The 10,914-nt window shown below is 39.5% G+C and overlaps 1 protein-coding gene across 1 annotated transcript; it reads left to right on the forward strand.

Annotated features, from left to right (window-relative positions):
* The first annotated feature begins 2,561 nt into the window (after positions 1 to 2,561).
* On the forward strand, positions 2,562 to 6,408 carry LOC103210171 (olfactory receptor 51Q1-like). Its single transcript, XM_007956100.1, has 2 exons — positions 2,562 to 2,577; positions 5,384 to 6,408. Exons 1-2 carry the CDS (start codon positions 2,562 to 2,564, stop codon positions 6,406 to 6,408), a joined length of 1,041 nt encoding a protein of 346 aa, XP_007954291.1.
* The last annotated feature ends 4,506 nt before the right edge of the window (positions 6,409 to 10,914 follow it).

The raw sequence follows: 10,914 nt of genomic DNA on the forward strand, positions 1-10,914 counted from the left end.
TCTGCAAATCAGAGGTCATGCTCCAACGTAGGCACCAGGGCTCCCTGCTTCCCCTCCTTGGCCGATCAGGTGTCCCTAGTGTGTTTCAAGATGTGCTTGGCATGGTGGGGCCTCCTTCCCCCACCATGTCTTCCCCATAACCATGGAGCCCCAGTGGCCTGAGGTGGTGGTGGTGATCCTCAGATGTTGCCTGCTGCCTGCCACCTCCGCTGCCTGCTGTGGGCGAGAATCCCACTTGTCTTCCACCTGCTGCCTCCGACTGCCCACTCTGGGCAGGGATTCCAGTTACCCTTCACGTGTGCCAGCCCTGCAACTTCACGCAGCACTCTTCCTTCTCCCCACTTCCTACCTCTCTCCACTGACCTTCCTGGCACCTTCAGGCCCTCCCCCATCCTCATTCTGCACATCTGCTACTTAACCTTGTTCCACCTTTGTCCCGATGTTGCTCTGCACCTTCTGTGGCTGGACTGAGACATCTCAGATGAAGAGAAGAAGGCATCTTACAGCAGGTCAACTGCTGTCCGTGGTGTGACCTGGTCGTAACTGAAGGCTCCTATATATTGTTTGGGGGTGGCCTGTGGAGGATGCTGTTGGTCTGGCTGCAGCCCCCCATGAAACCTGGGCCATCAGAGTTGCTGCTCGAGAATTTTTTTGAATGTTGTTGTACATACAAAATGTTGGATCATGAGATAGTTGATAAGTGAGGAGTAAGAGTACACATATGTCTTTGAAATCACTCACTATAAGAACATAAAGAGTATCACCACTTACAGCTACAGAATATTTGATTGTGTTGATTTTTTATTTACCAGCTTGCAGTTTGTTTCCATTTCTGTACACTTATAAATAATGCTGTTGTGAATAATTGTGTTTATATTTCAATTTGTGTGTAAATGTAAGTGCATTTGTAAGATAAATTCCTAGTATAGAACTTTGTATATTTATAGTTTTGCCTAAGGCATTTGACTGCTAACCAGAATGCTGTTGGTTCAATCCCACCAGCCACTCTTCAGAAGGAAGATTGGATAATCTACTTCTGTAGTGATACCGCCTTGGAAACCCAAGGAGGGGTCTCTATGAGTTAGATCCAACTCTACAGCACTGAGTTTGGTTTTTTTTTTGTTTTGTTTTATTAAATGCAATTGTAAGATAAATTCCTAGTAAATAACTTGGCATGTTTATACTTTTGACAGGTACAATATTTTCATTGCTCTCCATAGAAATCCTACTTACTTATAATGCCTATGTCACTAAACCCTTGCCATACCACTGATAAATAAAAAAACTGTATCTCAATTTGATTACAATTTTTCTTTTTCTTTTTGTGAATGACTTTTCACTGTGAACACTCTGTTTCACAAAGGTCCAAAGAGCTAGCCTATTTCCATTGTCTGGTGAGAAGTATAAACCCAATGAAGTTACACCACAATTCTAAGTCAGTTCTCTAGATGACACGCATCATAGCCCTTGCCTGGGTGGAGATCCAGCTTTCCTGCAGAACAAAGTGAGTTACACTGTACATAGCAGTTAATAATTGTAAGATAATGTTTCCTTTTTTTTTTTTTTTTGCCTTTCTGATTTTCAATCTATCAACAGTTTTGAGATACCTCTTCCAAAACCTTTATGCTATTTCAAATCCATTTGCGTGTAATCAAGATATTTGACAATGTTAAAGAGTAATTATGCTCTAACATAACATTCCTTCAGAAAACCAAAAAAGCTACAGTAGGAAGCAGGAGGGAACTAACGATCACCAAGATATCTGCCAGAATATGGCCTAGGTCCTTTCCATGTCACTTCAAAAAATATTCATATTTTTGTAAGTAAGCTAATTTCAGCTCAGTCATGGGTACATGTTGAACACTCAGTGAGTATTAGCTATTATACTTAGTATTACTATTTGTTTGTTATTTTTCTCCTCAAACTAGGTGTCTAGATAGTTACCAAAGTCGAGAGATTTTACTTATTGACTTTAAGTTTCATTTCTAATAGTCTTAAAGTATTTTTTAAGTTGGTTGCCTAGACTAAAACATAATTCTATCACCTAAGTTATTTTTACTACTTCAAATTTAAGCTTGAATGGGTTAGATATTTTCAGAAAACTGGAAACAAATTTCTAGTCCCTGAAGATAACATTTCTCTTCTTAAATAATACATGCAAATCTTCCCTGCAAGGCATGGTCCTTGAAATAAATCTTTTACCTATGCCTGCTAGGCTCACCCAGTCTTGCCGGAGAGCTACTCAGAACCCTCCAGAACTTCCCTCTCACTCAGAACCAAATTGCATTCTTACAAGACTTTAGAACAATAATATCATAAATGTTTCTTCCTTCTTGGTATAGGGATTGCCAATGGCTACAGGTACCCCTCCTGATCAAGTCACTGGCTTTCTGGTTCTGTCCCTGAGGGCCTCAAATCTCAGAGCATAATCCTCATATTCCTACAAGATTTTTCCAGAGGTTTCACCACCTACCTCCTGCATTCCAATCTGGGATCTTCAGGAGTATATAACCACACCCGGCCATGGAGCAGAGAACAGAAGCAACAGAGAGAGCTAAAGGATGACAGAGTACACAGGTGAGGCTGGGATGCCCGTGAATGATTAGTGATAAGAGGGGAACACCTGAGGGAAAGTTTATTATGGGTGAGAGTAGGGGATACTGTCTAGGGAGTGAATAAAGCAGACCCACTTTCAGAGACACATTGACAGCAGCTTGGACTGGGGTGGGGAGATGTGATATGGAACAGGAAATGAAATGATTTATCCAGAGATTTATCACTGTCCTCCACTGAGTTCAAAAAGAAACCCTGCTCCCATTGGTCCCTTTTACATCTAACCTGTGGCCATTAAAGACAAAGTCTTTCCAAAGCATATTAATAATAGTCAAATGCCTTCTTAATTCAGCCACAGGTCATTTATGCATAAATCCTATTCTGGTTACCTAGTGCCACTGTGACAGGAATATACCACAAAGGTAATGGCCTTAAAAAACAGGAGTTTATTCTCTTACAGTTTGGGAGACTAGAAGTACGAGGTCAAAGTGCCAGGTACTGGGGGCTGGGTGAAAGCCCCTCGACCTTGGGCTTCAGCTCTGCCTCTGAAGCTAGAGGCTTTTTTTTTTTTTCACTCAGACAGCTGCTGGCTGCTGAAGCTAACAAGCCCAAGGTCAATGAATGAAATGGCACAATCTCGATGTTACCAAACCATACAGCAGGCCATTAATTCAAGCCCATTGTAAGTCCTAAGGTCAGCAGAGCATGGCAGGCTGCTGAACAATGACATGGTTACATGCAGGGTCCAAGCATGCCACAAGCTAGAGACCATTCCCCAAGGCTTCTGCTTATATATAAGAACTGCTTCCTGTATGTTACACATTTCCTAAGGCAGCTACTCAGTGGCTCACAGTAGATTCCACCACGGAGCTGAGCATCATGGGGAATACTACATCCAGCTGCCCAGCCATTCAACCAGTCCTAGCCAAGTTGACACACAAACTGAACTACCACAAATCCTATCCTGAAAACCATCTTTTCTGGGTAATATTCCCTCCATTTCCATTTTTCTTGTCTTCCTTTGTGTTCTACAAATGGCTCAACCAATGTCTTACAGTGGGGTGGCAGTGGCCCTAAAATAATTATGGAAACATCTGAATAAAGAATGAACAAAAAGCAGCACAAACCAGACATGGGTTCCTGAATCACACTGCTATGAAGGAAGGGCTTGTGGTTTTCCAGCCATGCAATTATCCAGCAGTGAGGATTAGAAGTCAAAATGAAGATGAAGAGGTGATTTCCTCAATAGTTTCCAGCAATTGAGTCTAGACCTTACCACATAAGGACAAATCATAGAAGGACTGGATGAAATCTAAAGACCTAAATACACTACCCCTACACATAATGCAAGAGTCCCCATCATCCTCATCTGGTAGAGCATCTCTAAGAATTTTACCTGTGTGGAGAATTACTTGAAAGACTAAAAGTAACTACTTTATTTTCGTTGTTGTATACCATTGAGTTAATTCTGACTCATAGTGATCCCTTGTGTTACAGTGAAGAACTGTTCCATAAAGTTTGATGGCTCTACTCTTTATGGAAGTATATTGCCAGGCCTTTTCTTTAGTGCTGTTGGGATGGTCCAAACCATCAATCCTTTCGTTGCCAGCCAAGTGCTAAGCATTTTCAACACCCAGAGATCTTAAGTCTTATAAAATCTAAAACCAAACTCATTGATTCTGACTTGTAGTGACCCCTATTGGGTTTCCAATGCAGTAAATCTCTATGGAAGTGATTGCTCTATCTTCCTTCCATGGAGAGTTTGGTGGGTTTGAACTGCCAAACTTCTGGTTAGCAGTCAAATGCCTTAGGCATTATACCACCAGAGTTCATTAACTGTCTTATAGCAAAGTAAAATTGTTCAAGTTTTCACTGGTATTAAGCATTTGCTCATTTGTTTTTTTCCCTCAATATGCACTCACTGACTTCAGGTCTGCCCACAGATGAAAAAGATCAAATACAAATCCCAAAATCTTCTAATCTTTGATAGACTTTCAGACGATGCATCTACAATATCTTCTTTCTCTTCTTAAAAACTGCCCCCACCCCATCATGTGCTCACGCACACTTACACTTTCACACACTTGGGCCTAGTATTCATCCACTTAATTATTTCACTTGATAACTCCTAAGAAAATAAAACTCAACATACATACACTGCACCTGTGATCTTTCCCCCAGAGCCGTCTACTACTCAAGTGCCCCATAGCTCTGCTGGCCTAGTGCCTAAGACATTTGACTGATAACCAGAAGGCTTGAGGTTCAAACCCACCAGCCACTCTTCAGAAGGAAGATTGGGCAATCTACTTCAGTAGAGATACCACCTTGGAAACCCAAGGAGGGGTCACTATGAGTCGAATCAACTTGACAGCAGTGAGATAACCCAAAGAGTTGCTAACGTAAGAAACTTGGGCATCCTCTGTGATACTTCTCCCCACTCAATACTACCGATTCATTTGAAGTGCAAGAAGTATCTTATTTTTTTTCTGTGATGCTAAGTAGAATGTACACAAAGATTAATCTTTGTATTTGACTACTAGAAAGGTATTTGAAATAATAAGATCACTTTCATTTAGTAAAAGCATATATCTACCTGAATATAGACATATATACAGGAGCAGGTGAGAAGAGCAATATAACAGGTTTGTGGGAAGCATAAAATAAAATATAGTGCAACACAAAAAACATGAAAGATTTAAAAAACAAACTAATTTTAAATAGAAATTTATGGCAAAAGAACCCACACTTGTTAGTGTTTTAGCTAATTATATAGCTCAGCAGTTTTAGAAAAAGCAATCCCAGACACATCTTTAAGTCTTGAATTGAATAGAAAATGACTCTATATCAGTAGCACACAGACAAGATACTTATTGTGGGAAACAGATTCTGGTTCTTCATTCATCAGTCATATCCAAGGAGTATAACACCACCCAGGATCCCTTCTACTTCATCCTCACGGGCATCCCTGGATTTGAGGCCTTCCACATCTGGATCTCTATTCCATTTGGCTGTTTCTACACAATTTCCATCATGGGCAACACCACCATCCTTGCTGTCATCCACAAAGAGCCATCCCTCCACCAGTCCATGTACCTGTTTCTCTCCATGCTGGCCCTGACTGACCTTGGTCTCACCCTCACCACCCTGCCCACAGTCATGCAGCTCCTCTGGTTCAATATTCACAAGATCAGCTTTGAAGCCTGTTTTGCCCAGTTCTTTTTCCTCCATGGGTTCTCATTCATGGAATCCTCTGTCCTGCTGGCTATGTCCTTTGACCGCTATGTGGCCATCTGTCGCCCCCTCCATTATGCCTCCATCCTCACCAATGAAGTCATTGGCAGAATTGGGTTAGCCATCCTTTGCCGCTGTGTTCTGGCCGTTCTTCCTTCCCTTTTCCTACTCAAGCGCCTGCCCTTCTGCCACTCCCACCTCCTCTCTCACTCCTACTGCCTCCACCAGGATATGATTCACCTGGTCTGTGCTGACATCCGGATCAATAGCTGGTATGGATTTGCTCTGGTATTGCTTATTATTGTGATGGACCCGTTGCTCATTGTGTTATCTTATGCAATGATTCTAAGAAGTGTCCTGGGTGTTGCCTCTACGGTTGAGAGACTCCGTGCCCTTAATAACTGTCTGTCCCACATTCTGGCTGTTTTGGTTCTTTATGTCCCCATGATCGGGGTCTCTATGACTCACCGCTTTGCTCAACATATCTCTCCACTGGTTCACGTTATCATGGCCAATATCTACCTGCTGGCACCTCCTGTGATGAACCCTATAATTTATAGTGTAAAGACTAAGCAGATTCGCCAAGGAATCTTTTACCTCCTTTTCCAGAGGAAATTCCACTAAGATTGGAATTAAGGTTTAGAGAAATGCTATTTTGTACAGGTAACATGGATTAAAGAATAGAAACCACTACTACCAAAGCTGTAAACAGCACAGATGGAGCGAGGAACAGCTTAAGAAACTTTAAATGTAAATGAAGAGATATGATTATTCCTTGACTAGAAACTAAAAGACTTAGGTTTTATGAACCCAACTTTGCTCTTAACTAGCCATATTGTTTGAGGGGGGAAAAAAAAGATTTAAAAATATAATTTAAAATACACTCCCTATTCTGCCTTCAGCACAGTGGTGGTATGATTGAGTATGTGACAAAATGTAAGAATTTGTTTGTAAACTCAAAATTCTGGTAAATATATGAAAATGCTCATTGGAACTGGAATGTGCCTATGCCCTTATAAATAATTGCTAAGCTGATATTGGCTTTTTAATTAAACACAGGTGTTCATGTAATCTCAATCAGCAATAATGAAAGAGAATTTTCATAAGCTAGGGAGGTAAATTAAAGAAAGTTGGTTGTGGATACGGATGGGACATGGAAAGAAAACTGAACACTAATTTTCAACCAAAATGGAAGGACCAGGGGATTTAAGAAAGTGTTGAATTAATGCTCAAGATAGAATTCAATGTTAGTGAAGGAACTAGTGTTTCAGAGAGATAAAAACAACTGCTGAGAGAAAATGGTAGATGCTGTTCAGAGCAGTAAGTTTACTTCTGGAAGAAACACATACAAAGAGCTTGAATGTTAAGGATATGATGCATAGAAAACACTAAATTATTTAAACTAGATTTGTTTACTAAACTTGCTCAAGCTGTGCTGTTATTATGGTGGGCACCTTTGCTTTTCCTGCAAACATTTTTTTTCTTTTATTTTTAATTTTATTGTGATTTATTGTGATTTGAATGAAAGTTTACAGAGCAAATTCATTTTCCATTCAACATTTTATGTACATTTTGTTTCATGACATTGACCACAATCTCCATCCACAATGGAACAGCTCTCTTCCCACTTCCTTCCTGTAATTACCTCTTCCCTGTGCCTTCATTCCTATGCATTACTGCCCCCAAGCTATCTCCCTGTACAAATACTGCCCTTCTGATTTCCCATGATTGATTGTTCTAAGGAATGTATCTATCTGGTATAAATGTTCACCCTATATGCCTGTCTATTGTTTGGAAGAAAGTTACGAAAGTGAGTTCAATCCCATGTCTGAAGGTTACTAGGGGACATGGTCTTGGGTGTCTCACCAGGCACTATCAAGACCCTTCTCACAAAAACCAAGCTCACTTCCGTCAAGTCAGATCCAACTCATAGCAACCCTTCCTTGGATTTTCGAGGTGATATCACTGCAGAAGTAGATTGCCCACTCAGAGGAGTGCCTGGTGGGTTTGAACCACAAGCCTTCAGGTTAGCAGTTAAATGCTTTGGTGCTACACCACCAGAGCTCCCATCAGACCACTAGCCTGGTCTTTTTTTTTTTTTTTTTTATGATTTTGAGTTTTCTTCCGCATTGTTCTCCCACTCTATCCAGGGTCTCCTGCATTGATCTCTTTCTAAGTGATGGACAGTGATATCCATGAACAGTCTAGTTCTTCTGGTCTCATGGTCATATAGGCTGAGGTTCATATGGTCTACTAGTCCCTTGGACTGATTATTTCCACGTGTCTTTGGTTTTCTTCATTCTTCTTTGCTCTGGATGAGTAGAGACTCATAGATGCATCTAGATGGCCACTTGCAAGCTTTTAAGACCCCAGTCACTATTCATCAAAGTAAGATGTAGAACAATGTTTTTGTGTAGTATGTTATGCCATTTGACCTCGATGTCCCCCATAACCACAGTCCCAAACCCAAAGGTTCAACAACTCACTCCATCGGAGTGGTTGGCTGTAGTGAAGAAGGTATCATAACTTTGCACCACGCCTGTAAACATTTTAACAGTGTTTATAACATCCTGAATTATCTATCAAGGAGCTCTGGTGGCTTATTGGTTAAAATGCTTGCCTCCTAACCAAATGTCAGTGGTTTGAACTCACTAGCCCTTCTGTAGGAGAAAGATGCAGCAGCCAACTTTCATTAATATTTACAACCTTAAAAACCCTATAAGCCATTTCTGTTCTGTCCTATATTGTCCCTGTGAGTCAGAATTGACTTGATAGCAGTGGTTTTTGGTTTTTTTGTTTGTTTGTTTGTTCGTTTGTTTGTTTTGCAGTAGGTTTAGGTGGGTTATCTGTCACTGACCTTCTCTGAAGCCGTTTGTACATCTCTTTTCTCATTTTCTGTCTGAACTACATACAGTAAGATCTGGCTTGCAAACGTCTGAGTTAGAAAGTCTGACTTACAGACAAGTACTTGTCCTTTAATATGTAAATTTGCCCTCACCTTGACATGATTGAACCAACATCTATTCACAACTTATTCATTACATTTACCTTCATTTGCTGTACATGCAGATTTAAATCATTGAAAAGGCTTCAAGCTGTTCTTGCATTAAAGTAAGGCTAAGTAGGAAATAAATGCATCTGTTTTGACTTACCTACAAATTCAACTTAATGATACAATTTGGAATGGATTTCCTCCATAAACCAGGGACTATCTGTAATTATTCCCCAGAGTTCTAAATTAACTTTCAATTTGCAGTTTACAGCATGCTGTCTTTTTCTCCTTCTTTGCACACTACATTCCCTATCTCTGGATCTCAGTTAGTGTAGTGCCTAAGACACTTGTCTGCCAGAAGGCTGGCAGTAGTGATACTGTCTCAGAAACCCAAGGAGGTGTCACTATGAGTCGGGTCCAACTCGACGGCACATAACAACAATAACCCCTATCTCATCCTTTAAAGCCTATACTAACAATTGCTTTCAATACAAGATACAAAAACTGGAAAGAAACTCAACAAAGATGCAGTAGGACTAAACAATACAATCAACCAACTTGACCTTGTAGACATATGACCTCATAGAGCACTTTTTCCAACAACAGCAAAATACACATTCTTTTCCAGCACACATGGAACATTCTCCAGAATTGACCATATGTTAAGCCATGAAGCAAAATAAGCATCAATAAATACAGAAACATTGTAATACTGCAAAGCAATTTCTCAGATCACAATGCTATAAGATTAGAAATCAACACCAGGAAGACCAATGGAAAAAGAGAAAATGCATTGAAACTGAATAACACCCTCTTCAAAAATGACTGGGTAAGAGAAGAAATAAAACACAAAACTAAAAAATTCCTTGAATCAAATAAGAATGAAAACACAACATGCCAAAATTTTTGGGACACAACAAAAGCAGTGATCAGAGAGCAATTTATAGCAATAGATGTACAAATCAAAAAGAAGAAAGAGAAAAAAAACCTTAACCCAATATCTTCAACAATTAGAAAGAAACAAGCAAAAAATTAAAAATCCTATAGTCAGCAGAAGAAAATAAATAATAAAGATTCAAGCAAAAATAAATGAAACAGAAGAAAGAAAGACAACAGAAAAAAACAACACTAGAAGTTGGTTCTTTGAAAATATGAATGCAATCAACCAACTACTGTCAAACTTAACAAAGGGAAAGGAGGGGAATAATCAAATAACTCAAATAAGAAATGAAATGGGTGATGTTTCAACAGAACCAACAGAAATAAAAAAGAATAATATCTGGATACTGTGATGAATCTGTGATAAATTATATCCCAACAAATTTGAAAACCTAGAAGAAATAGACAGATTTCTAGAAACACAGCACTTACCTAAACTAACACAGACTGAGGTAGATCCATAACAAAAGAAATCGAACAGGTCATAAAAAAATTACCAACAAAAAACTTCCTGGCCCAGATGGTTTTAGTGAATTCTACCAATCATTCAGAGAAAAGCTGACAAGAATCCTGCTCAGACTAGTCTAGAACATAGAAAAGGATGGAATCCTCCCAATTTCATTTTATGAAGCAAGCCATAACCCTTATACCAAAACCAGGCAAAGACATCACTAGAAAGGAAGACCACAGACCAATATCTCACATGAATATGGATGCAAAAATCTTCAACAAAATCCTAGTCAATAGACTCCAACAACATATAAAAATAATAATAATACATCATGACCAAGTGGGTTTCATACCAGGTATGCAAGGATGGTTCAACATTAGAAAAACAATTAACGTCACATAACTTTTTCGTTTAACTAAAATTAAGGAAAAGAATCACATGATCATATCAATAGATGCAGAAAAGGCATTTGATAAAATCCAACATCCTTTCCAGATCAAAACTCTCAACAAAATAGGTATATAAGGGACATTCTTCAACATAATAAAGGGCATCTGTGCAAAACCGAAAGCCAACATTATTCTCAATGGAAAAAGACTGAAACCATTCCCCTTGAGAATGGCAACCAGACAAGGATTTCCCCTTTCTCCACTTCAATTCAACATTGCATTGGAAGTCCTTGCCAGGGCAATAAGGCAAGAAAGGGAAATGGAAGGCATCAAAATTAGTAAGGAAGAAGTAAAATGAC

This window comes from Orycteropus afer, unplaced genomic scaffold, assembly GCF_000298275.1.
Source record: "Orycteropus afer afer isolate SDZICR_OR568_19922 unplaced genomic scaffold, OryAfe1.0 scaffold00014, whole genome shotgun sequence".
Classification (NCBI taxonomy): Eukaryota; Metazoa; Chordata; class Mammalia; order Tubulidentata; family Orycteropodidae; genus Orycteropus; species Orycteropus afer.